At 38.4% G+C, this 27,463-nt stretch overlaps 1 protein-coding gene across 1 annotated transcript in view; it reads left to right on the forward strand.

Moving 5' to 3' along the window:
• Nucleotides 1–3,708: 3,708 nt before the first annotated feature.
• LOC121656546 (CMP-N-acetylneuraminate-beta-galactosamide-alpha-2,3-sialyltransferase 1-like) overlaps nucleotides 3,709–27,463 on the forward strand; it is a 57,426-nt gene continuing 33,671 nt past the window's right edge. Inside the window, exons 1-3 of the mRNA XM_042011589.1 lie at nucleotides 3,709–3,812; nucleotides 17,553–18,199; nucleotides 23,372–23,565. Of these exons, the coding sequence (XP_041867523.1) occupies nucleotides 17,909–18,199; nucleotides 23,372–23,565 (485 nt within the window). The 5' untranslated portion in view covers nucleotides 3,709–3,812; nucleotides 17,553–17,908. The remainder of the gene's footprint in view (nucleotides 3,813–17,552; nucleotides 18,200–23,371; nucleotides 23,566–27,463) is intronic.

Raw genomic sequence — 27,463 nt, forward strand, 5'->3', positions numbered from 1 at the left:
TCTGGTATTCCTTGTATCCCTCTAGGAATGAGTGAGTTTGATTTGACTTAGTGCATTGAATTTGAACTTTTATTAAACAAATATGAATATATAGACCACAACTATTTTTCTTCATAACAATATGAAGTTCATTTGATAGTTCTTTTTTGACTTCGTTCTTCACTTTGATATTAAAGGCACAGAATTGGGGAAATACAGTCCTGCACCACAGCCCTAACGTATGCACATTTTCATTTCACAAAGTTACCACTTTAATCTAAGCTGTTATCTAAATCTCAATCTTTAGGCCTGTAATTAGCAGAAGTGTCCCTTGTTGAAGAAAAACCTTTTCAGTATCTGTTTGTTACCTTCTTAGACTTCTGCCTTCTAGCTGTATTGCGTAGACGTCTAGCTAAGTCAACCTAGCTTCTTTCTGGCTGGTAGCTAGCACTCATCCAATTCAGTTCAGTGGAGGAGCAACATGAAGGACGCCAATAATGCTGCAAATTGTCTTTATTTTCTCTTCAGAGGAAGCAACAGTATACAGCTGTTCAGCAGCCAAATCAGGACTCTCAGTCATCTGTCAATTTCAGGAAATCTGCAGTAACATGTGGCTATAGCTAAACAGGCAGCTCACGCTTTTACCATGCTTCAACTTACCCATATAGCAACATCACACTCACTTTCTGTATCACAGCATCAATGTTATGCACATAGGGTTGGGCTGGTCATCTCTACTGTGATAAAAGGGAAAAGGTCAGGCCAGCAACACGTGTCTATCCTGTGTGTTGCTGGTTTTTAATTTGATGTTTTCTAACCAGTGCTAGCTGTATTTGCATCCACTTAAGCTACGTTACCAGGCTGTTTTAGAGCTGAATTGATGCTCTACAGACTTTTATTCTGTGTTCTTTCCTTCAAATAAAATCCAATGGTTTACAGTTCATAGATTGTAGAAACAATCTAGCATCAAATGTTAACATTTATCATTGTACACTGTGTTTGTCACTAGCTTGCTACTTATCATGGTTGCGGTACATTATTTCTGAATTATGGTGGGGGTGACCCCTTGTAGGATCAACAATAAAAACCTTTTTCAACTGGATTTTAAATAAGGCTGTCAAAAATAACTAAGTTATGTAAAAGTAACTCATTTATGTAATTAATTGTGTTTAATATTTTAACGCAATTAACGCGGCATGACAAGCCCCATGCATTCGTCATTTCTCTATTATGATGGTGGGACATGGAGACGCAAGATGGAAAAGATGAGCCAGCTGGCTCTATGGATGAATTTGAGAATAAACACAATATTAACGGAGCAATTCATGGACGTCGCCCACATGGAGAATGAGGGTGTTTTAAGACCCACTCTTTTCCTGGTGAGAGGGTTCCACACCCACACTTTTCCTGTATTTGAAATGGACGTCAAAACTCTGAGGTGAACTCTGAACTCTACACTAGAGCAGAAGTCACAAAGGACTCCCTCCCTTCCAGAGTCAAAGTGTGACTTAAAAAATAAATCCAATCGAAGGCATGAAAGATATATATAAGGGTACATTGAAGTGTTGATTCTCTTATAGTTCAGTGGCTATGGGGAGATATGATTGGGCTCAAGAGGGACATGCTAGAAAGGGGTTTGAAAGAAAGAAATACCACTGGTCAAACAAACAATCTCTGACATATTGGTATTGATTGACAATGATATGATGTTTGTGAATGTGCTGTGACTGTCACTTGGCTGAATGACCATAGCTGGAATCAGTCAGCTCTCTGACAAGATTATATATCTGAACACTGAGACAGACTGTTGAACAGTTCATAAACTATCTGCCATACCTGAGAGTGTTTGTATTTGTTGGCAGTACAAGTTGAATCATATTTTGTTGCAACAGAAGCGCTGTTTGTTTTCTCTCACTCAGTGTTGTATAGCAGAGACTTTGTAGTGTGCCAAGCAAGGTGCATCAGAGGTTGAAATCAGTGTACCAATACTTTTTGGTGTCCATTGCCCTACATTTAAAGATGCATTTAAAGATACAGTGTTGAATTATGCAAATGTGTGCTTACTTTTTACCTTGCTGGCATCATTGTAGGTTTCAGAACATGTTAAATTTTATGGTTCTTTTTTCTTCAATAAAGTGCTTTTTGAGACTCTGACTCCCCAGAGCCTGTGTACATGCATACATGACTATAACAGATCGCATCTAACATGCTAATTCAATTAGTTTTGAGCATAAAGTACATTATGACAAAAATTTTAAAGAAATACAGAGGCTCTTTTCAAACCATGTACTATAACAATAATAAGTACCGTTCTGACCAAACTGCACTTTGCTGTATTGTACTATTGCAAAATCTTCAATATGCAAAAAGTAGCCAGATGATGTATTGTTTTGGAAAAAAAGAACAAGTATGCATCCAACCCGTCTATGTTGCATGTTGTATACCAGAGGTCACTAACAAGCAGACTGCGGTCCAGATCCGGACCCAGAGCCTGTCCCATATGGACCCGGAGCTCAAATATAAATCTGACAAGGTGCTTTTACTTTAACTGCCGTAAGTTTTGCAGTCTTCATGGTAGTGGTCTGGAAGCACGCAGACCAGCTGCATGTGATGCACTCAGCCAATCAATGTGTGAGGCTCCCGGCGCAGCGGTAAACTGCCAGCGAGATAAAACAAAGCAGGGATAAAGACGACTGCACTGGAGAAAGGCAGCAGAGTTGCTAAATCTGCCTGTTATCAGTGACTTTGGGCTGGTTTTTCTGTTTTTCTTGCAAGAATCGTCAATTGCAGGTTTTTGGGCTTGTTGTGTAGTTGCTTATTTGGGCTTGTCCTGCTCCTTTTATGAAGCCCCCCGATATCTCACAGCTGTGCACAATATCAGATATTATGTTAGAAGAGTCCAGACTATAAGAGGGGTCATCTAGGTCAGTGGTCCCAATCCCAATTTCCTTGGGGACCCCCTTCATGTCTACACCAAAAAGCCATGGACCCACTGCCCCACCCCGTGCTAAAACCATACTTTGTTTTATGTTTTCAAAAGTGAGATTCTCACCATAAATAATGTATTCTGTCCTTCGATAAAGCCAAAGTTAAATTAAGTTAATCATATTAACATATAGACCTTTCTTTCTTAAAATAGGGAAAATGTGTGGACATTAATTACAATGGCTTTGAATGTTCAAAGCCTCAGGGACCCCTGTGCTCTCTGAGGGACCCCCTTGGGGGGAACCCGGACCGAAGGTGGGGTACCACTAATCTAGGTCACAATTTCTGATACCCATCAGAATGGGTACCTGCATTATAATGAACTGAGACTTAAATACAAGTTTTCAAGACTTCACTCGTTTTCAAACTGAACTCCTGTCATACTGAAATCTGACAGGGAACTATCAGGGTAACTAGTAGGCATTTTATCATTTGGTGCAATTCTCCTTGCTCCTGATGCACCCAAGCTAGAAGTGATGTATATTCATTCAACATTTCCTGGGTCTTTACCATTGTCTCTCCCTAGCTGGTAAGGCTTGAAAAACCTCCAAAGAGAGGAGAGCAGGAGGCATCCTAATCAGATGCTGAAACCACCTCAACTGACTCCTTTTGATACAAGGAACAGCAACTCAACTCCAATTTTCCCTTGGATCCTTACGTTTCTTACACTATCTTTTAAGGCTAAGCTGTACCACCGTCCGAATGAAGCTAATTTCATCTGTATGTGCAATCTTATTCTTTCAGTCACAATCCAAATCTCATGGCCATTGGTGAAGGGCCATTGGAGTGAAGATGGACAAGTAAATCACCAGCCTCCCCTTTCAGCACATCTCCCTCTTCACCACAAGGTATCTGTGAAACATCCTCATTAAAAATAATTGAAATAGCTTTTTTTGCCAACTGACCCATCTCAGCAAACATCTTTTGTAGTAAATAACCTGTAACTTTATTTCATTATTTACTGACATCTCTTCACACTGGGCTATATTGATTTAGCTTTATCCAACCAGCTCAATCCATCTTTCTGTATTTACTCAAAATTTTTAGAGCTTTATAATTCATAAACATAACAAACACAGTTATTAGGCAACTATTATTTAATTCAGACATAATGGCTGTACTTTACTTAGTGTTATTTACATTTGATTTGATTGATATTTTCCACTGCACACAATAACTTGGCCTGGCTTTGAAGACTTTTTGGATTTGTGTTGTATTCACATTGATAAAGTAACATGAATAAATAAAACAGATTTGAATATTTTATTCCTTCATTTTTCTTTCTGTTGACCAGACATTAGTAGGGTTGGACACAGTTGTAGTATTCACCCTAAAAAGTTTTAATTCATAGTCATTGCACTCTACGCACAGGGAAGTTGTGTGACCTGTTTCTGTGTCACTTCGGCTTTACACAACTCTGAAAAATGGATTGAATGTATGCAAAACAAAGAAGAATATTTAACCTGTTCTGAAAACTTTAATGACACAATAAAGCTTATGAGCCACTGTGTAAATATGACTGGTAAAATATAAAACTATAAATCTTTTTCATTTTCAGCCATATCTGAAAAAGTCTTGGTGAGCAAAGGCCATTACACTGCATGACGATCTTCTTCCTTACAGGGTGATTTTTATAGATTCACTTATCAACTTCAATAATTAGTTAACCTCTTCTTGTTTGGAACATATCTGTACAGTATGGAAGGTCTTTGCACACACTAGGAGGCACCGATCCTAATATGTAGCACACAAGAAAAAGAAAAGTCACAAGAAAATTCAGCTAAAAGATTCTACCAAGCACTGGCATCCAAATGAAACTGTTCACACTCCAACAGATGGGAATGTTAACAAAAACATGAGAACAGCACTCACCACTTTATCGCTTCTCCTTATTTCTCCACTTTAATCTAACCACATAAACAAGGTGTAATGTGAAAGCAGAGGCTCTGCTGATTACAAAGATCTGTGTCTCGTCACTGTGGGACAAAAACTCTAATAATCATAATTCATGTCTGTTGTTATTTTATGGTCAAAAAATTGTATCCCACCTAAAAGAAAACTCCACTAATGTGTCCTCCTTTGACTGTTTGGAAAGATTAATGAAGGCCCTGGTAGATTCCGTGAAGATGAATGGGTTTTCATAGTGAAGTATTCCCTCTGCCTATGATTTATTAGGTTGGGCTTCATTTCTTTCCTGATCCTCATGGTGTTTCTAAAGTTAATTTGGGGGCTATCCCTGGATTCTCCTGGCTCTGAGCATTGATAGAGATGTCAATTATCAACATCAGCTGATGGTTTCTGAGATATTTACCTGTGTAACCCTCTATTAAAACAATCTAAGCACATTAATTATTCTTAGATTAATTAAGTTGCTGTCTTCTGGTTTTAACTGAAGGTAATGTGGTTTTCTTTTAGGAAGACATTACCGTTTACATTTTCTACTGTGTTTACTTTTGTTTTGATTTTTTGTGCAGGTTAACTTTTTCTAGAGGCAAGGCAAGGCAAGGCAAGGCAGTTTATTTGTATAGCACATTTCATGTACAGGACAATTCAAAGTGCTTTACATAAAACAAAGACATTACAGATATTTAGAATAGTAAAAGGCATCAACACATAATCAACACATAATCACAATAAAATAATAAATTACATTAAAATGATTAAAAGCAAGATAAGTTTAAAAAAAAAAAAAAAAAAAGTTACCGTGCAGATTTCATGCATAGGCGCATGAGAAAAGAAAAGTTTTTAACCTGGATTTAAAAATGTCTACATTTGGGGAAAGTTTAATCTCCACTGGCAGTTTGTTCCATTTGTTTGCAGCATAACAGCTAAATGCTGCTTCTCCATGTTTAGTCTGGACTCTGGCCTGGACTAGTTGACCAGAGTCTTTGGATCTAAGAGCTCTGCTAGGTTTATATTCTCTGAACATATCACAGATGTATTCTGGGCCTAAACCATTCTGGGATTTGTAAATGATCAGAAGGGTTTTAAAATCTATTCTGTGACTGACTGGAAGCCAGTGTAAAGATTTTAAAACTGGTGTGATGTGTTCAGATCTCTTAGTCCTGGTTAAAACTCTAGCAGCAGCGTTCTGGATGAGCTGCAGATGTTTAATGCTCTTTTTAGGAAGTCTTGTTAAAAGACCATTACAGTAATCCAGTCTACTGGAGATGAATGCATGGATGAGTTTCTCTTGGTCTTTCTGGGAGACTAAACTTTTAATTCTGTTGATGTTTCTGAGCTGGTAAAAAGCTGTCTTAGTGACAGCTTTGATATGGCTGCTGAAAGTCAGATCTGAGTCTATCAACACTCCCAGGTTACGAACTTGGTTGGTAATTTTAAGAGCCCGAGTCTCCAGGTGTTTGCCAATGCTGACCCTCTTCTCTTTGCTACCAAACAGAATAATCTCAGTTTTGTCTTCATTTAATTGTAGGAAATTCTCCCTCATCCAGGTGTTTATTTGCTCCAGACACTGACACATTAAGTCTATTGGACTGCAGTCATCTGGTGACAGAGACACATAAAGTTGTGTATCATCTGCATAACTTTGATAACTAATGCTATAGTTTTGTAGATGCAGAGATAAATGTATAACAAGTTCAAAGACAGACTGAACTCTGTGACTCTAAATGCAAACATTCAATATATTCTTTTAAAAGCTTGTCCTTGTTGCTGCACTGTAGTGACTTCCCACTGGATATCTGAATTGTAAGGAATTCAATGAATAGTGTGTCCTTGTGCCATTCAGCTGAAAAGGACGACTTGCATGCTGTTTGAATTATACTTACATGTGTGCCAAATCTTTGAAATCCACAGGGAATGCTTGCATACTGTAAGCCGTTTTGCCATGTGCATTCATCTTCAGTAAACATGCTGCCTTGCCTTCTGATCTTCTTCTGTGCCTCCTAATGTCACATAAAGAAGAAAATGTGTCCTTGAGCTTTAAACCTTCTTTGATCAAAAACATAAGACAGAGAATGATCGCTATCATGGCAGGCATTTTTATGTCAACAAAACTAGACAGGTTTAGTTCACTTTAGGCTTCCATATCTTTTCCCAAACCTTGCTTATGATTTCTAGGGCAGACATTGCATTTTGGATGGAGAGGTTTGTGGACAAAATACATTAATACTCAAGCCTGTTTTGCATTCTCATCCAGTCTGCACCAAGCTATCAGTATTAGTACTAAAAAACGTTTGTCTGCTTGCAAAAGCCCATCATTAAAAATAGAGATAGAAACATAGGAAAGCCGGGGGTTTGGGGGGAGGGGGTTCCAGGCTATCATGGGAAAGTGCATTTAGTGGTGGCAAATTCCCATTTCATTCCATCAGAGGCATCGTACATCCTCCCACATTTGCTTTGTTAATGATTAATGAGACAGACGTCTCTTTCTGGACAGAGAATGAGCTTGACAGCCCACATAAATAATCAGAGCTGCTTTTCAGTCTCTCCACCGTGCTATCAGCCAAAGTGCAAGAAAAAGCATTTGAATGCATGCTAAATGGTTGGAGATTTTTTCATTTGGGGGTAAACTTCAAAGTCCATTTTCAAGGAAGAGCTGATCTGCAGCTCCCTCTAACAAAGTGTGGTTTTACTCCACCTGCAGCTTTTCCAATCTGAGAGCCATCATCTGGCTTACGCTGAGCTGGGAAGAGCAATCGCTTTGTACAAACTGTGCCAGTGTACCTCATATCGTGTGTGGTAAATAATGTTGTAGGTTTCATTTCCATATTTATGTATTTTGTCATTCCTGGGTGAAAAATGCATAAAGCAGGGCTGAATTATTTCTCATGATTCAGTCTTCAAATCTGTATGTGTACTGCTCATAATACTAAAGTCATTCCCTCTAACGACAGCAGAATATAAACTAACCACAAAAAAGTGAGGAAATTTGTGTTTGGTGGATTATTTCTTTGTTGTAACAATGCTTCTTGGAAATACATCTTATAGCACTGGAAAGCTTGTTTTTTTCCCTTCTAAACGGGGGCCTCATTTGTCAGGAAAATCCATTTATGGGATGAGCAGAAGAGTTGACTATGTGGGTTGTCCCCATAAAAAACTAACCAAATATGCCAAACAGCTTACTCTGCTATTGATTCTTGTTTGGTGTCATTTATTGGACGATTGAATTTAAAAAAAAAAGACATATTGGTTAATTTAACAATGTATTAATTAAATAAACAGGACCTCAGTAGCATGTGGGAGAGCCATACACAGCCATAACATCCTGGCACCTCCTATTCATGCTGGTCACCAGCTTGGTCACACACTGCTGTGGGGTGGCATCTCATTCTTCCACCAGCATTTGTCACCAATCAGCCAATTTGGTTGTGTTGATGTCTCTGGCATAAACAGCACTTCCAAGCTGATCCCACAAGTGTTTAGTGGGGTTTAGCTCAGGACTGTAGGCAGGCCATCGCGTCCTCTTTGCTCTGGATGTAGTCTGTGATATACCTTTTCTGTGGGGTGAGCATTGTCATCTTGAAGGTCCCCGACTGTGGAAATATAGGATTGGCACTGGTGGCAAAAATCTCATGTCAGTATCTCTCTGCACTAAGATTGCCTCCATTGATGACAAACCTTGTTTTTCTAGCAAGGGAGATGCTACACTACACCACCACACTACCTCCCCCAACAACTGTTAGCTTATCAGTCCAGCATAGTGTTCTTTGTTTCTCCTGCACAGTTTGACAATCCCAACTAAACGGTGTAGTAGGATTCATAACAGGCACTTGATTGTCAGCATCTGGAGTACCAGGAACTGAAAACAAGAGTCATCAGCAGAATCGGCTATTTGGCATCAGCAGAGAAGATTTGGCAAGTTTTTCATGGGCAGAACCTACATGCTAAACTCAGCTACTCATCCATCAAACTTAATATTCCTTACAAATGTAGCAAGAGAAATAAGCAGGCTTTCTGCCATTTGCCAAGAAGCATTGTTGATTTTAGTTAGTCTACAATAAGGTATTAAATCATCCCCTCTCTGTGCCACCACCTTATCATGGTGGAGAGTTTGTGTGTCCCACTGAGCTTAGGAACTATGTTCTTTGGGGCTTCATGCTCCTGGTAGAGTCACTCATGACTAACAGGTTTGTAGGTCATGGACCAGACAAAGTGGGGCTCAGTAGATCCCTATGATTTAAAAAAACAATGCTGGAGCCAAGTTTCCTAGTTCGTATGCAGGTCACTGCTCCTGCGGGTTGGACTCGGCCGAAAGGTGACATGGGCCCCCTCCTGTGGGCTCACCAACTTCAGGAGGGGCCATGAAGGTTGGGTGCGATGTGAGTTGGGCGGTGTTGGGTGGTGACGGGTGGTGACCGGATCCTCGGCTGCAGAAGTGAGCCCTAGGGACGTGGAACGTCACCTCTCTGGCAGGGATGCAGCCTGAGCTGGTGAGCGAGGTTGAACAGTTCCTGTTAGAGCCAGCGACCCGACCCCAGATAAGCAGTGGACAATGGATGGATGGGTATGAGATCACATGCACAGTGGTAAAATGCACAAAAATAATCCTGCCTATGAGAAGAAGAGTTATATTTACAAAAACAAACAAAACAAAAAAATACAGCTCTTTGTTAATTTAGGATAAAACTAATTTCTCTCTTTTGTTATCTGTCTGCCTCTAATAAAATTCATGAGCTAAAAATGATGCCATCTGCTTATGTTTAACTGCAAATAATCTGTTCATACCAAAAAGCTAGCGTGGGAGTTTTGGCTCTTGGCATGGAAAAGTTTGTGATTAAAAAAAGAAAAAGAAAAGTGACAAAATGCAAAAGAAACTGATATTCAGTTGATCATGGGGCTAATAAAACTAACAGCTAAATTAACCATAAATGTGATATTTGTTTAAGGTTTTTTGGAGGTATGACTATCAGATTGTCATCCTTAAAATCACAATTATTTTCAGCCTTAGCAAAGGGCTTTATTTATGTGAGATGTGATACCTGCAACAGGCCGTAATGGAATAAAATAAGTTCTAACTGTTATTTATCTTACAGAGGGTCAGTCATTTCTTACTCTTTTTCTTTGCATAAACATTACAAATGTCAGTTTTAATGAAAATGGAAATGTTCAAATATCCAAAGGTTTTAAAACCTAAAGAGGATTTCAGATATTGGGTAGACAAGGAAACTTGAATTGGTTTGGCCATTAAAAAAGAAAATAAAAAACATTCAAGTCTGATGATTATATATAAAAACACAGAAAGAGTGGGATGCTGTCAGATGGAAGGGGTTCAGCTGGTTTATCCAAACATTCACTTATAGGGGCAAACAGAGGAAAAAAATATATTAAAGCATTTGCAACGGTAAAACTGAGCTGAGGGAATTACTCTGAAACATAGTGTGAGGGTTTATCACAAACTGCAGTGCATTGTGTTTGCATTCAGTGACAGAAGGCTGAAGTGAATAAGGCAGCTTCACAGGGAGTCAACACACCAGGAAAAACTTTATTACCTCAGGCAATCACAGGCACATGGTTGGGTATGAAGGACGTGACAAATGAGTTTCTGCAGTAATCAGTGGATGAGAGAAAATCTAAATGAGTAGATAATGTAATTTCATGATAATAAAATTAGATAAATAATCTGTGGCTGCAGGGAAAATAAATGAGGTTCACCAGAGTTATTTTAAATGCAGAAGACTATCACTAAAGAAGCACAGAAACAAATGTTACTCTAAGGTAATCAGGCTAATGTCACTACTTACATAAATCAAAATCTAAGTAGAAACAAGAACAAAGACAGGCTTCAACTGTGGCCATGCAGCTGTGGGATGCTTGTTTTCACAGGAATTTCTCCAAAGAAGGAACGACAGCTTATTTTAAGGTTGTTGACTCATGCTGTGATGGGTTTACTGTTTGCTTTATTGCTATTGTTTCTGATACTGTAGAAGCAGATGCTCAAACTCTAGGCTGACAGAATAGGAGTAGTGCCTTTATATCTTGTTATTGTCAACAAAAATGTAAACTAACCACAGTAATTTCTAATTTACATTTGCCTCATGACAGTTATTTCAACTGGAGATAAAGAAGAAGATAGTTTTGGAATGATTATTGATCTTTTGGTGAAGATTTAAACAGGGAAAATGATGCTATTTTTATGGCTATTTTGATTAATCATAAAACTTGCAGTTAGCTTAGCCTGGCACAAAGGCATCCACTGTTTAGGCTCCATCGTAGCCTTGACTCAGTTTTGCTAACTTGATGATTTGGTTAATAGATGTAGCTGTTTAGGACTTTTTTCAATGACGAGTGACTGTCTTAAGCGAAGGGTACATTCACACACTGGCACTGTTTGGTCCACTTCTAGAGATAGTCTAGTCCGTTTGGAGTACAGTGAATGTGCATTCAAATTGTGGTGCAGACTTAAGAAGCGGATTCTGTTCAGCTTGAAAACCAGAGGTCTTTCTTGTTGCTCCATTGTTTAGTGGTAATCAAGGAACCAGATTTTTCCTTTTCTTTCCTCTTGGTCAGCGGTTATCTTGGCTAATCCAACCCCCTAGGAAGCCGCTGTTGTAACCATGTGACATGGTCGAGTGCTGTGTGAAAACTATCCAACACCAACAATTTTGGAATTCCCCACCCAGTCGAACTGAGTGCCACAGACTATCCTGGCTGTTGTAACTGCGTGACATGGTTGAGACTTGAGTAAAGCGCAGTGTGAAAGCAACCAAACCAACAAAGGTGTTAAAATTTTCTGAATTCCCTGCCTAATCGAACCGGGTCACCCGAATTATCCTGGTATGAATTCGCCATAACTCTTTAAAGTCACAATTTCAGACCTGCCTTGCCATGTGATAGAAGAAAAAGAAAAATAATTATATATATATATATATATATATATATATATGATGAACATAGTTATTTTATGAATATGGTTATGTCAGTATGCAGTGTGTGTTGGCACAGAGACAACAACAATAATAAGCAGATGTAAAGGAGTGACTTAAAGTAATGCAAATGCTACTGCATTACATTTTAGCATTTTCACTGCAATGGCAGTTGACAAGACTCCAAGAAGTTTCTGATTCTGGTCCAAGAAATTAACTGTTTTATTATGTTTCTATTATTTTATAATAATAATAATAATAATAATAATAATAATAATAATAATAATAACAATAACAATAACAATAATAATAATAATAATAATAATATTTTTATTTATTTATTTATTTATTGCAGTAATAAGCTTAGCTAAGCTTCCAGTGATGTTTCCAGTGGAAACATTAATGGATGTGTGCACAGAAATAAAAAAAATAAATAAATAATTCTTGGGACTGTTTTCTGGCTGTAGATCAATGGTGCTGTATTAGTATAAAACAACAAAATAGTGTAAGTGGGATTGACTACAATGTACAAATTTTGTTTTGATAACCTCCGTGAGAATGCATCACAAATTTCAATCAGACCCTGTGAACATCAATAGCTTGAAAAGCATGTTCCCCATACAATGTTAAAATGCATAAATGACACATTGTTGTTGTGCTACAAATGTTTTCAACTTTAAAATGTCAGGAGCTTGATAAATTGCCGTATTTTGCATGCATTTAGCAACTCCTGCTTGATTCACTGAATTTTTAAAGGGTGGCATAATGCCAGGGGGTCATATAATATTTCCAGCCTTGTGAGAACCCTGTAATTTCCCAGTAATAGCATAACTTTAAAAAAAACTGGAATTTGCATGCTTGCATTTTGAAGGCCGCACAAGCAATAGTAATATGTTGTGCTTAGTTTTGTTTTTTTTTTAAAGAAAAGCTATCTTCTGTTTCTTCGCATTATAAAGCAATTTGTGATCTGACCACTGAGATGTTTCTTTAATTCAGGTCATGTCAGCAGACTTCGCCCACACCTTTCTACCCCTCATTGCACCTGGAATCCTCTTTTTGCAGTTGAGCAGGAAACATAAGCACCCCTCCCATTCCATTAACATAAGGCACTGAGCTGAGACTCAATATCTGTTCAAATGAAATTCTTTCCATCAAAGTTAGAGAGTAGAGCATTGAGACTCAGAGATGTAATCCCATCAAATGTAAAGTATGGTGCTTTTTTTTTTTTTTTTTTTTTATGCCGCGAGTGATATTATTAGTTATGGAGCCGAGATTTCGCAGAAAATCCCTCTGGATTTTGTCTCAGTTGCCTTTAAAATCTCCTCTTATTCATCCAGCCTGCTTCTGTGTCAGATCCTGAATGTTGTTGATGGCTGTGATTCAGGTTCTCTTACTTATAGCACCATCATTATACCCTTCATGTTAAGAAATTGAGCCATTAAGCTGCTTAGGTTTTACATTTGGTGACCCTCAATCCGTTTTTCAGAAATGAAATATATGCCTGCAGACGTTTTCTGTCTGTGACAGTAATGGCTGTTTGTCATTCAGACTGAGATTTCCATTATGTAAGTTTTTCCTCTTTATGCCATGTTTAGAACGGCTTTCGCCCTGAATGAAAACAGAGTCCCATCATTCATTTTAAGAGGCCACTCTGGCTACACAATGGGGTCACTAACAATGACAGATGCACAATGCAGCCTCAGTCATAAAAAAGGTTTCGACTTTTTCCGCTGTCACCTGTCAAGGTGCTGCTCTCCTCACAAACAGGGGAATGTGTTCTCATTTTTTAAAAACACATAAAATGTGACACGATACAATAAAACAAAAAAATTTTTTTACAGAATCCTGCATTTTAATAATATATTTATTCCAACTAGGATTTTTACCACTGAAGTGCATCTTAAATGTTTGGGCTATGATCCTGATCCTTAGTGGAACAGAAGTTCAATACAAACACAACTAAGAGAGGATACAGCTGTTTCTATTAGATAGCACAGAGATTTTTTTCAATATAATGAACATATTTTTGTTTTAGTAATGACTGGAAGGTTGCGTAATGTACTTTAGAAACACAGGTAGATGCTGCAATAGTGTCGAAATGGCTTAAAAACCAACATGCATGATGATGTGCTGGAAGCATAACATTATAATATGTATGCAGGAAGAGTGTGTTAAGGCAAATCAAACAAACCCTCATCTGTGTGTTCTCCTGGTCGTCCTGCAGTGCTGTGGTTGCTTCCCAAGTGCTTCAACCCAATTCCTGTTTCATTTACTCATGTGTCTCTCAGCATGATGAAAAGTGGTTAAAATCATATTGTGTTAAGCATTGTTGTCATCTTGTGTTGGACTGAAGGCAGACTGGAGGTTACATACATGTTATTCACCTCACTTGTGTAAGGCACAGAATAAATTTACATATGAACTGCTGTTAGCCAGCTAGCATGGTAGATATTCTATGCAACATGATGCATACAGGAAATGTCTCTGGCTGTTAGTTAATGTGTCACACATGGTTGTAATTTAGTATTATAGACCATCTCAACATTTAATGTTTCCATTCATTTTATATGTCACACATTAAAAATCATCCATACATAAGAGTACACAGTGTCATTGAGCAAAAAAAAATAATTCTTATGAAGCACCTCTTTGTTCCTGCCTGCAACAGCTCAATACTCATTTCCTAGTCAGTTTATGAGAAATTGAGGATGGGAATAACTGATTTCCCCTCTCATTTCCCTGGATATTTTTCCACCGTCAGATATGACAAGAACAGAATCTGAATGAAATATTTGACAGTCTTTATATAATCTGTCATATTAGTGATTCATCACGTTTTTTTCAGGCTAGAAGTGATAACAGTCCTTTAAGTAGAAGCTGTACCACTATTTGCAATACTTAAACAGTAGTGACAAGTAAAAGGGGTGAAAAAGGGGGTGGCATGCAGCAACAAGCCCCCAGCCAGGAATTGAATCTTGCTCTTGCTGCTTCAAGGGGCTATGGTCTCTGTATGTGGGGCGGTCGTTCAACCAGTTGAGCAAAATGTCAGTTTCACACCGCAGAGGCGACACATTTTCCCCCGCACATCTGCAGGTTATTAATCAGAAACGCAAATGTACGTTTGATGGCATATGTGTATAAGGTCATGCAGAGAAGCACTGAGATTTGTCAAAGATGCATTAAAGTGGCTGTAATTGGACAAAACTGAAAGGATGTACAACATCACAAATTTCAGAAGTGACTGTCTGATGCTTTGTTTGAACTTTAACAAGTCACCTTGATCATGTCTACATTACTAAATACACTGAGATGCTGCCATGTGATTGGCTAATTAGTTATTTGTGTTAACAAGCAATTAAACAGGTGGACTCAATAAAGTAGACAGTTAGTGCTTGTGTAAAGTTTTAATAGAATTTAATTCAGTTTATTTTTGTATATTTTACTTGTGTTGTTGCAACTTCCATCTTTAATATGACAACGTTGAATTAGTATGAGTCTGATGGTGTTATGACTTTTATGTAGAAATGACTCTGCTTACATGTGACACTGACATGTTCAGTTGCTGTTGCATTCGTTTTGGAAGTTAATCCACACTGAGCGGCTTGGTCAACTCAATAAGTGTGGACTCCCAGCACAGCCCAGATACCTCCCTTAAGAATATATAGGAGCCTTCAAAACTGCAGAATTTGATTTTTTTAAATTGCTCACAAGTAGCAGAAGTAAGTCAGGGAGAAAAACAATTTCCACAGAACACAAACTGGAAATACTTTACTATAACTACTCCCTGCAAAGTTGATGACTTCTCAAAAGTGAAGATTAGGGCGAAAATCACAGCTTGTGCACTTTTTTCCCTGCTGTCTCCTAAACCTCCTCTCGCTCTCATCTCTGAAGTGTGAACAGACGCTTTGCTGTCTCAGCTTGGCAATCTTTGATCAGCGCAGAGTTGCCAGCCTTCAGTGGGACAAGGTCAGGGAACAAGATGATGGTCGGCTTGTTGTCAAAAGCGGGGAGTCGCCACCTGTTTGAGAATATATTTTCCCATTTAGCTGGACCCTGAACACCAGAGGGATCAAACCGAGTGGAGTCAACAGTCTCTTGTTCATTGAAATGTCTATTATAGATGTCCCCTTGGTACCTTTGTCAAATTTGCTATCTTAGACAATAAATAACCTTGGGCTGTATGCAAATGTGTACTGACAAAGCCTTACACAGAAAACAGGATCACTTATAAGCCTTCCTGTGCAATGGCCTGTGTCAGTGAAGCTGATAAACAGCTGTATGGTTTGTTTTTCTGCTCCATCAACAGGCAAGCTGTGTCGCTGTGCAGTCTTTCTCAGTCAGTCTTAAACCCAATCCTCTTTTACTTTCCCCCTAGGGTGGAATTTGAATGACCTGATCAATTTCTAATCAGGAAAAACCTGCAGCCTTTCTCTCAAGTAATAGAGTTTCCCACAAATCGTCTGGACCCACGGCTCACTCCCAAATTGTGAAAAACGAAGGGCAGGTAGCGGGTTTTCTGGGGTTCATTTTTCAGATATTTTCTCACTCTGTGTGGGGATGATATCATTTAATCTCCAGTGTGGCTCTGCTGTTACCTAAATATAGAAGTATTACTGGAATCCCAAACACAGCTGCACATCAGAATGATACCCAGGCCCCGTACAAAGGCAGAGGTGGCCTTTTCATGCTGGAAATGACACCCCAGGAGGTCTGCAAGTCATGAAAAGCCAAGGTCTGACAAAAAAAAAAAAAAAAACACTTTCTGTTGCTCCATTTTATTCTGGGATTTTTGTTACTAACATGTTTCTGAATAATTCTATAGGGTCTATAGTAGCTCTGCGGTAAATGTATTTAAACAAGCGGTTTTTTACACCTTGACAGATGTAGCCCAAGAGCTCCATCAGACGTGTTCAGAGTGATATCAAAGTGTTATATAACACCTTTAAAGGCCTAGTTTTTAATAAATGTAAAGTCATGGATGCATTTTTTATCCTTTACTTTTAACTGTAAACATATTGTAAATATATTGTAAGTATATTGCATGCAAAGTACTACTTTAGGGCAACAGGATGGTTCTTCAAACTGAATTTATTTATTTATTTATTTATTTATTTATATATTTTTTTTTTTTTTTTTTTTTCATAGATTTAACCAGTAATCCATTACTTTCTGTCACAACGGTGGCAGAAGTGAGGACCCAAATGCAGACAGTAAAGGCAGGATGCAGAACAATGCTGTTGAACAAGGTTTATTCCGGCACTCAAAACAGGAACCAAGGCACGACATGGGTAAACATAAGGGCATGACAAAGACAACTGAAAACCAAGGGGCAAATATACACAGAGGGAGTAATGAGGAACAGGTGAAGTGAAAGAGAAATCAGACCAGGTGATCTAAACAGGCCAAAACAGACCAGACCAAAACAGGCCTCACGACAAAGTTCAGGAGGTCGGCCCGGTGGCTGACCAGATGGCAGACTTTTCAACTCAGGAGGTCAGCGCTGAAGCTGAGCAAATATAATATATAATATAAATATATAAATATAATATAAAAAGCTACTCAGACGTGTCCAGCAAAAAATTAACTCAGCAACCCCAGACATGAATTACGTTTCACAAAATATGTTATGTTACATGTAGGACTGTTAGTACTGTACAGCTAGAACACTTAGAATTGCAGAATTAACTTTACTATTGGTGCAAAATGTAAAACAGAGCTTTACCCAGTATGCGTGTTTAAAAATATCCTTTTATTTGCTTTTAGGTGGATCAGTAATGAGTGGATGACACATCAGCCAGTGACCTTGCAAAGTCAACATCTGAGGAGCCAGTTGTACTGATTAACCAGGAACAGACAGAGACACAGAGTGGATTTACCATCCATTGATGTTGATGAACCTGCTAAGAAACTACATGTATGGCTTCCATTGAGGACATTTATGTACCAAATCTTCTGCTGTGTAAAAAGTAAGGACACCAGGGTGAGCCACTTGCACCATGTGGTTGGAAGGACTGCTTTTTTCCTCACCTCTTTGAGACTCTAAATTCATCATGATGCTATTTTCGTGTGCTGTACTCCCAAAGTTTCCCACCAACTAATTTTGACTGTGAGAAAAAGAAATGTCTCTACTCAAGCGAAGGACTTTCAGGACTTTTGCGCTCCTGTTGTGCGTCATTACCTTTACAACATTCCTGTTTAGCTACACTTTACGAGACCCCTCGCTCTATTTCTTCAAGTATGCATTTCGGCTTTCGGACAGTTTTTTCTCCAAAGGCCCATGCGCCTGTCAACAATGTATCGCAGAGCTGGAGGATGACCCATGGTTCGCTGAGCGCTTCAATCAGTCCATCCACCCTCTGATGACCAGAGAGAACAGCATTCTCTCTGATGAGACCTTTAAGTGGTGGCAGGTAAGACTCAAGAGATGTGGTTATAGGATTGTGTCATAACTGTGTACCCAGCTTCTTATCTGATAGAAATTGGATAGACTTCAGACCCCTGCAAGCCTGGACTGGATTAAGCTCATATAGAAAATTAAGGAAACTTAATTTTGCAACTGAGTCTACTGTCTTAAGATCATCATCACCAAAGCGACATCCCTCCCACCAACATGTTTCAAGAAAATTTAAAATGATCAGATTTCTGAACTCAGGAGAACATTTCTAGTCCAGTGGACTAGAAATAAAGATTTAAATTAAAACTGAAAAAGAGATTTATAGGAGTTTTAGGTGTGAGTATGAGATTGTGACAGTACGATAAAAGCAAATTATTGGGGTGTCACAGCATACCATTATTGTAACTGAAAATCTAATATTAGTTTGTTTGTTTCTGACATGTCAATAACTTTTTTTTTTCATTGAACCACATACAGAATATGTGGAAGTAGTATATTGCCAGACTTGAATTAAGGGGTAAGTAAGTGAAGCTCAATTCCCCTGAAAATTCACCTGAGACTCTAGGGAGGCGCCCTAAAAATAGTCCACTTTCAGGTTATATACCTTTTTATTTTCCATGAGATTCTTGATGTTTCTTAAATTCATAGAATAGCATTTATTTGTCAGCGTTGTGTGTTTATTCATTCATCCGTTTTGTTTATTTTATCACCTTGGGTGGCAGCTTTGTTTGCTGTGTGCTGTGAACCGTCCAGAGACTTCTTCACTTGCTGCCTTTTGTTGTTTTTAAAATAACTTCCATCCTCTTGTAGTAAGTAAAAATTATTCATATAGCACGTTTTACAGATTAAAATCACAAAATGCTTCATAACAAAAAAGAACAAATATAACAAGTCATAATAATAAAAACAGAATTAAAAGAATTTATGAGATGTTTCTGATTTGTAACCGCTGCATACAGTAGTAACAGAACGTTTTAGTAGTAAAACTTGATACATGCTCTGCAAGATGTGAGAACTTTTGTCTTGTTCTTGAGGCCACAAGAACTAAATTATATCATTTTGTTCTTGCAGACAATCTTGCGGCTTGTTCTCAACACATCAGCCAAGCAGAACTTTCTTATTGTGTGACTCTGAGAAATATTATGTGATTGGTCGGACAATTAAGGTGGATGTAGTTAACACGGAAAAGTGTGAAGTAGAAAGCTTTTGCTTCCGCATTTCTGCAGATGTGAAGCTGAATGTAGTCTAAATTAACAGCTGATCAAGGTTGTGAGAAAGTACGAAAATGAACACAACACGTAGTGAATGAAGACCCGGACACTGCTGTGTGCAAGACCTCACGCTGCCATGAAAGAAGTTTCTTAAGTATGAAATCATTGGGTCAATTGTACATTGCACATAAACACACAGACACCCACCACTGTAACCCCCACCATGTTGCAGACGAAGCTGGAGTATGAATTGACAAGACCAAAACAAACCTTTTTTTTGTTCTTGCAGCTATACACACACACACACACACACATATATATATGTGTGTGTGTGTATATATATATATAAAACTAATATAAAAATATAAAAACCCCTGTGCACACAGGAGTGCAAGTATGTAGGCTATAGAAGTGAGGTCAAGTTAAAGTAATTATAGTATAAAATAAGTACTTAACAGAAAATTTCTCTGCTTTTAATTGCTCTCTTTAAAAACAGTAAGCAGATCACTAGGTGCTTATTGATTATAGAAAATTATTTGTCTAATCAATTTAACACTGACAGGAAATATTAACAGCTGACTGGAAATACTCAATTCAAGTCCCCGTTACCATGACGCTGGTGAAGCGCGATGGCTGATGTACTGTTTAAACTGTTTATGTAAATTTTATTTGTGTGTGCATAGATGATTCACAACATCAAAGCTGCAGACAGGTGAAGTGAATGACGGAGATTACCTTCTTAGAATGACATTTAGCTGGGGCTCAGTACATTACTGACTTACATGGCAACTGTCAGCAAAGGCTTGCCAGTAGTCAGACCCCAAAGAGGGACTTCATTAGCACGTTTTGCTAAAAACCCTTGATGCATTGCGGATTGCTGAATGCAGACACAGATCAGAGTGCCCATGCTGAATCTTGTTTACTACCAAAATAACCCACAATAGGAAAGGAGTTTCAGTACAGCACATTGGAGGAATGGAAGTAGGTGGTCTGGACGGATGAGTCACATTGTCTTTTACATAACATCAACAGGTGAATATGTGTCACTTACCTGGGGATGAGGTGGCAGCAGGATATACTGTGAGATAGACACATACTGGTAGAGACAATATCTTGCTCTGGGCAGTGTTCTCAAAATACAGTGTATTTTTACATTTTTATGGCACATTGTATTTTTTCTTCTTCCTCTTCTTACTATTTATTATTATCTCCACGTATAACCTTATATGATGGTGACTATAGACTAGAAACTACACTAGTTTGTTTTAAATAGAAACTACCGTTTTTTTATTTACTTGCACTTTATTTTACTTGCACTGAACCATTTATTATGTTTCAGAGTAAAACATAGTATGTACTTACCATAATATTTAGATACAACTAATAATCACACTTTTTTTATATTTCTACCTTATCTACTGTACTTCAATTTTTTCATCATAATAAAGAGTGATAATAAAAGTTGCAAAAGCAACAACTCCAGAAATGTAAAACTTAAACAAGTGAGATGTACAGTACCTTGATAATAAGTAAGCTGTTAAAATGTCTCTCTGTTTTTTAACCTGTGGACAGACATGACAGATTGTGAAGTTTTCACAATGGTAATTTTTGATATTTAGTTTCTTAAAGCTTTGTTCAAAGCAAGAGCAAAGAATGATTTTCTGAGTCTCCACTGACCAACTTCAGTGTTTTTACATAATATAAAAAATTGTAGAATCTGATGCCAGCAACAGAATAAAAGGGCTGAGAAAAAAAAAGTTAATAGATTACCTAAGTACTGAAGTTCTTTTGTGAGCACTAAACATATATATATATATATATATATATATATATATATGTGTGTGTGTGTGTGTGTGTGTGTATAGGGGTGGGATTCAGCTAGGAAATGTATCTAATTAATTACAGGCTTTGTAATTAACTAATCTTGATTAATCACATTTTAATCACACAGTATTTGCACCAAAAAGCTATTTTTTTATTCTTATTATTTCAGTGGACGACTGAATTAAATATATACACATACACTGCATCTCACTGACATGTAGTGAAAACAAATCAGTAAACTGTGAGATGCTGTCAAATGTAAAAGTTAGTTAAACACAAAATACTGTGAACAAAACAAACAAAAAAAAACACTGTTTTCTCCATCAAAATTACGAAACTGCATTATATTACAATAGCGAAAAAACAAAATTTACATCTACAAGTTATTTACTTTTTTTTCAGTAAGAGTTTCAACACTACATGGCAGGATGTCGTCATGGAGAGGGTATTGTTCTGAAAACTGTTGGGACACCTAAACGTGCATCCCTGAGAAAATGAGCCATTGTTTAAAAAAACTATAAGTTAAGTTTGCACTGCAATGTTTGCACTAGGTGTGATCTCAACTGGGTAAACACTTCTCAAGAAAAAGTTTGCATTTAAGTTCAATATGATTATACAGTCCACCCTATCCCACTGTATCCTTTTAGCAAAAACCACGCCCCAAAGTTCCTGCTGCAAAGCAAGAACATATATGTGTGTACTAAATAAAAAAAATTTGTAACTTGTGTTTGATTAATCGCATCAAGTTTTTTCAACCTCATTTACTTACAGCAAACTCAGATTGATCAAGTTCTTCAAACTCAGATTATTCTAGTTAATTGTACTGAGTCACTTGATTTTTTGAGTCAAGTTTGTACATTTTTCTAGTGAAGCAAACTTGTTAGATTTTACAGTGCACTTGAACAGCAGCTGAGACTAAGGTCAGTGGTGGACCTCCTGTGTCCACTTTCAAAATGAATTTTGTCACTTGTATGATTGCTGTGTCACTGTCTGACAGCTGTTTGGAAGAAACCGGTAAGCCTGGTTTTTACTGTTATTAACTGAAGTTTCCACATATAAAACTCCATTTTATCTCCACTAGAAATATATCAATAGATATAAAGCCGCTTACATCGGGGCAGTTATCTGCAGGGATCATAAAACACACAAAACAAAAAACAATAAACCTGGGCTTATAGATCCAGTGTCTGGTTAAGGGTTTTATGAAGAAGCGCTTGTTTAAATCTGCTTTCCTGGAAATTAGAATTGATGCCAACATGCTATCTGTGTTGATAATTCCCACCAGCTTTTTATTACTTTAACTAAATCAGCATATTCTGTACTGTTTGTGCACTCCATGATTACAGTAAAAATAATCTCTGATAGCCTATTATTTAATTACATCACAGAATTACTCCACGTTTGTCTGGAAGGCATCCAGCGCCTTAGTTATTTCCACATTCACGTCACATGAAGTCTAATTACAGACAAGAATAGAAAAATTACTGCAAGGTTGCCTCCTGTCACTATTCATTTCGGAAAATGCTTCGAATGGAGAGCCTGATGAGGGAGGTGTCACATATCAACCGCAGCCTCGCCAGATGGTTCAGCCCACTCTGCTCTAAGGCAAAGGCATGACCCCCACGTGTACTCTAGATATTTACTCCACTGAGCTGTCAAAGCTTAAAAGGTGCACTGTCAAATGTAATTTATGTAAAGGAGAGATTATTGTCTGCTTTGAGAAATAATCTTGACTGGCTTGAAACACAGGCACTGTGCGATTCGAACGTATAAATTGCAGCAAATATAGCCCAGTCCTTTCTGAGTTTGTGGAAAGGTCTCCCAAATTTTATTGAAACCATGACTCACTAAGACTCTGCTTTAAAACTCATGAGACGTTGTAGCAGAACTTTGTGAATCAGTTGAGTGTCACGGTTCGTGTCAGCACAGTGCACACACTTCACTGCATTTAGGTGCCATCTCCTTTGAGTTCAAAGCCAGGAAAAAAGAAGCCAAGCCGAAGGAGCCCCCACAGATGGAGCTAAACCGTCCCTGAGGTTTCAGCATAAATATGCTCAGTGTCTCCAGCTTTGCTGCTCATGTACAATCACTTCTACTTAGAGTTGTCCTGGGGCCATGGTGCTCTCTGAGGCCTGTTTCTGCTTTGTCACCAGTGGTTGCAGTCGGAAACGCAGCCGGCCAACTTCAGCGAAGTGGTGGAGGAACTGTTCCAAGTCGTCCCTGGTGAGGAGCTTTACATGGACGCCAGTCCTGAGCGCTGCAGGAGCTGTGCTGTGGTGGGAAACTCTGGGAACCTAAGGGGGTCCCATTACGGGGGCCTTATCGACTCCAGTGATTTCATCATAAGGTCAGCAGCTCTCTTTTGCTGTGATATTTACCTATTTTGACAATATTAGTTAAATGTCTTATTTTTGCATGTGCTGAGAAGAGATGCTAAGACTTTGATTTGCTTTACAGTTTCCTTCAGGGTATGAATAAAGTAGTTTTATGTTATTTCTTTGACGATAGCATGAGAAGTTGGAGCCCTCGGGTAATCTCTCTGGTTGTAAACAAGCGAGTTCTGAGCAGGAATATCATTAACTTTTTATCTAACACTGGCTCAAACAGAAAAAATGCTTCCAAAAATGGTCCACACCTGCACCAGTGTTCACCCCACGGACACAGCCAGAGGAGAAAGTCATGTATTTCCCAAATTAAGTGAAGTCTAGACAACAAAAAAAGGGAGAGAAAAAAACAGGATAAGAAAATGTGAGGGGCAGCAGCTTCTTATTGATTTCTTATAAAGAGAGAGGTGAGCAGCACCTGAACTAACACACAGTTTGAGCTGATATCCGCAGCAGTTGTCTGTTGGCAACACGTTTCATTTGGCAACAACACAGATTATTCACTATCAGAAATTCAGTTATTATCGCAAATCATTTGAAGTTACAAACCCCGAGATAACAATCAATTCCACTTTGTATCGATATTTTAGCCCTTTCCCAGTGATCAGTCATGACATATTTGGTGTCAATGGAGTCGTTGTAATTTCAGGATTATGAAGTCGTCATCGTGTTTCTGAAAAACTGACCCCAAAGTCTGTAACATTTATAACAAATGATCTCCTAAAATTTCTTTCATTAATAAAATAAAACAGAAGGAGAATTTTTCAACTTTAGGGCAACACTGAAGTCAGTGTTGTTATAATCCCTACTGCTGGTGCTTTTGAGTCAATGCCTTATAAAAAATATCTAACCTGGAAAAATGGAAAAAAGGGCTGTCTTATTATTATTACTGAATTACTTAATTTAGTGCATTACCAGTAAAATAAGTGAATGTGAATCAGAAAGTTGTCCAGCTTGCATTCTATAAGATACAGAGGTAGAACAAGTTTATGGTCAAACAGGAGGTACAATACTAAACATGACTCATGTGTTTGTCGGTGTAGCCTAGCAAATTATTTATTGCATAACAATCGTATATATTGAAACTTTCAGCACCACTTTAATATTGTAACATCAGTATGAGCAAAGATTTACATCATGAACCACATGGTCCTCAGTTTCAGACACAGGTCTATCATCATGTCCACCGGCCGGTTGTTCAAAGCAAAATAGGATTGGATCACTCTGATCCAAAATCCTGTTTTTCAGGAAAATCTGGATTTCCAGCATGCAAATCAATGTGCGCTGCCGGCCATGTGAAGAACAACAGGTAGAAGAGACGGTTTGCATGTTTTGTGAGTGGAACCCCCGGAAGCATGTAACATAATACGTGCATATATTGTCCTGCATGACAGTACGACCAGGCGGAATCTCCTGCTCTCTGACAAAGTTAATGATGCACCGTTGCCCCATGTTGAGGTACCGGCCCAACCTGTCATTCTGTCAGAATGACGGATGGACGGGGTGTGTGGAGGGATGCAGTTGTTAGAAATGTTTTTTTTTTTTTTTTTCAGGTTCTTTACTGATTATGCAATGATGAATAACAAGAATTGAATATTTATTTGTGTTTGTTATTGGATTTGTTTTTGGGGGTTTATTTTGTGGGGACATTAAAATGTCATGTTTTTATTTTAACTTTTTTTTTTTTTAACCGTTTTGTTTTACTACCCTGAAAGGCTTAATAGGAGCTTGTCCCTATGTTAACCACTTTATCACTATAATGGTTAAACTAGTCAGGTGCAAAATACAAATATAAGCATTTTATTATTATACGCTGAATAAAAAGTTCTATTATTTGATCAGCTGTTCTTCCTGAAATCCGTTGGGATCAGAATTATCCTGTTTTTTTGGATCAAAGTTATCCGGATGCTTCTCAAAAGTTTTGAAAAACCCGGTTTTATCCGGATAACAACAGGACTGGATTATATGATCCAAGAGGATTTCGGAATCCAGATTTCCCTTTTGAACAACCCATTTTCAAGATTTGATCCTTTCAGATAACCGAAATCCGATCTGATTACATTTCAACAACCGGCCCCACATGATGACTGAGGATGTGAGACAAGCTGAGCTGGACAGTAAAGTTATTCAGTTTACAATCAATCATCTGCAGCCGATTCAAATAAAATAATCTCAGTAACACTAAAGTTTTATTCTATTGTATTTTATGCTGTAAGCATGTTGAGATAATCTTCTATTTATCTAGCTTGTATGTGGTCTGTCCTCCTTGTGGCAGAGAGTGAGATACAGATTGAAAATGAAGAAATGGGAAGTGAAGGTTTCTCTGAAGGTAATGAGGAGGTTAAGAAAAGGAAAGAAGTGGAACGGGAAGAAATGGAGAGGCTGAAACATGCATAAGAGTGTCTGCCAGATGAACCACGAAAATGGTCAGAGAAGCCATTTAGAGGTTAAACTTAGATCATATTCATTACCTTAGTCTTAAACCATGGGAAAAGTATACGTGAGAACCACTGATCAAGTCCATATAGGGGCCCGCCAAGATAATTGGTAGATGGGGCCCAGAATTGTGTGCTACGCCCCTGCCAGGAGGACACAAAAGTTTGCATATCCTTAACAATATACACTCATTGGCCACTTAATTAGTAATGGGTTGGACCCCTTTTTACCTTCATAACTGCTTTAATTTTTGGTCAGCAACAATACTCAGGTAGGCTGTGGATTTTAAACCATGTTCAGTTGGATTAAGGGGCTAAGAAAATATCCTCCACACCATTACACCACCAGACTGAACGATTGTTACAAGGTAGGACTGATCCATGCTTTCATGATGTTTCCACTAAATTCTGAGCCTCCCATCTGAATGTCGCAGCTGAAATGGAGACTCATCAGAGCAGGCAACGCTTTTCCATCTTTTATTGTACAGTTCTGGTGAGTCGTGTGAATTGTAGCTTCAGTTTCCTGTTCTTAGCTGACAGGAGGCACCCGGTGTGGTCTCCTACTGCTGTAGCCCATCTGCTTTAAGGTTGGACGTGTTGTTTGTTGTGTGGTATTCTGCATAATAGGGATGTGCAAAAATAATTGATTAGTTCATGAGTAAAAACAGCACAAAAAGATTTATTTTTAACAGTGAGGAAGGAAAATTATGTTTCATTGTGCAGAGATCCGGAAATTTGGTTGGTTGTGCCCCGGTCCCCAGGGTGTCTGACTTTGACATCAGGATGGGTGCTGACCCGTGTTAGGTGGCCATCCAATGGGGCCTGGTCTTTCTGGGCACTGGGCGGGACCTCTGCTTTGAGGGGGGTTACTCCTAGGCTCCTGGGGCCCTGGGCCCTGCATTCTGTCTGCCTCTGGGTGGATGTGTGGCATCTCTGTGGTTGGCTGACTGGGATACAAGCTCTGGGGTGGCGGCTGGTTTCCAGGGTCCTGGGGCCCCCTGGTCTGCCTCTGATCTTTGCAGTGGTCTGGTAACATTTGCACAATCACAGATCACTACTCATGCCACTTATTTTGCCCCCACATTTACTGACCTGCATGCTGACAGTCACTGTCATCCTGTGGGTTTAATCTCCAACAACTACAGTCATGTTCATGTTTTTTACTTTGTGTTGTTGATGTTTTTGTTGATGATTCATGATTTTTTTTAGCTTATATCTTTTTATAGGTGCTCCCAGTGATTGTTAGCTTTGTTTTTCTTGAACATGTTGCAGGTGGTTCTCTGTTTCATTACAGGTTGTTTGTTTTTTCCTGTTTAGATTGAACAGCTGATGCTTTTATTTGCTATCTGGTGAATTCTCTTCACTCTCGTTTTGTCTTCTGTTTACTCTCTTATTTCTTTTTCGCCCCACCCGCTATTGCTGAATG

This window comes from Melanotaenia boesemani, chromosome 17 (assembly GCF_017639745.1).
Source record: "Melanotaenia boesemani isolate fMelBoe1 chromosome 17, fMelBoe1.pri, whole genome shotgun sequence".
NCBI classification, from domain to species: domain Eukaryota; kingdom Metazoa; phylum Chordata; class Actinopteri; order Atheriniformes; family Melanotaeniidae; genus Melanotaenia; species Melanotaenia boesemani.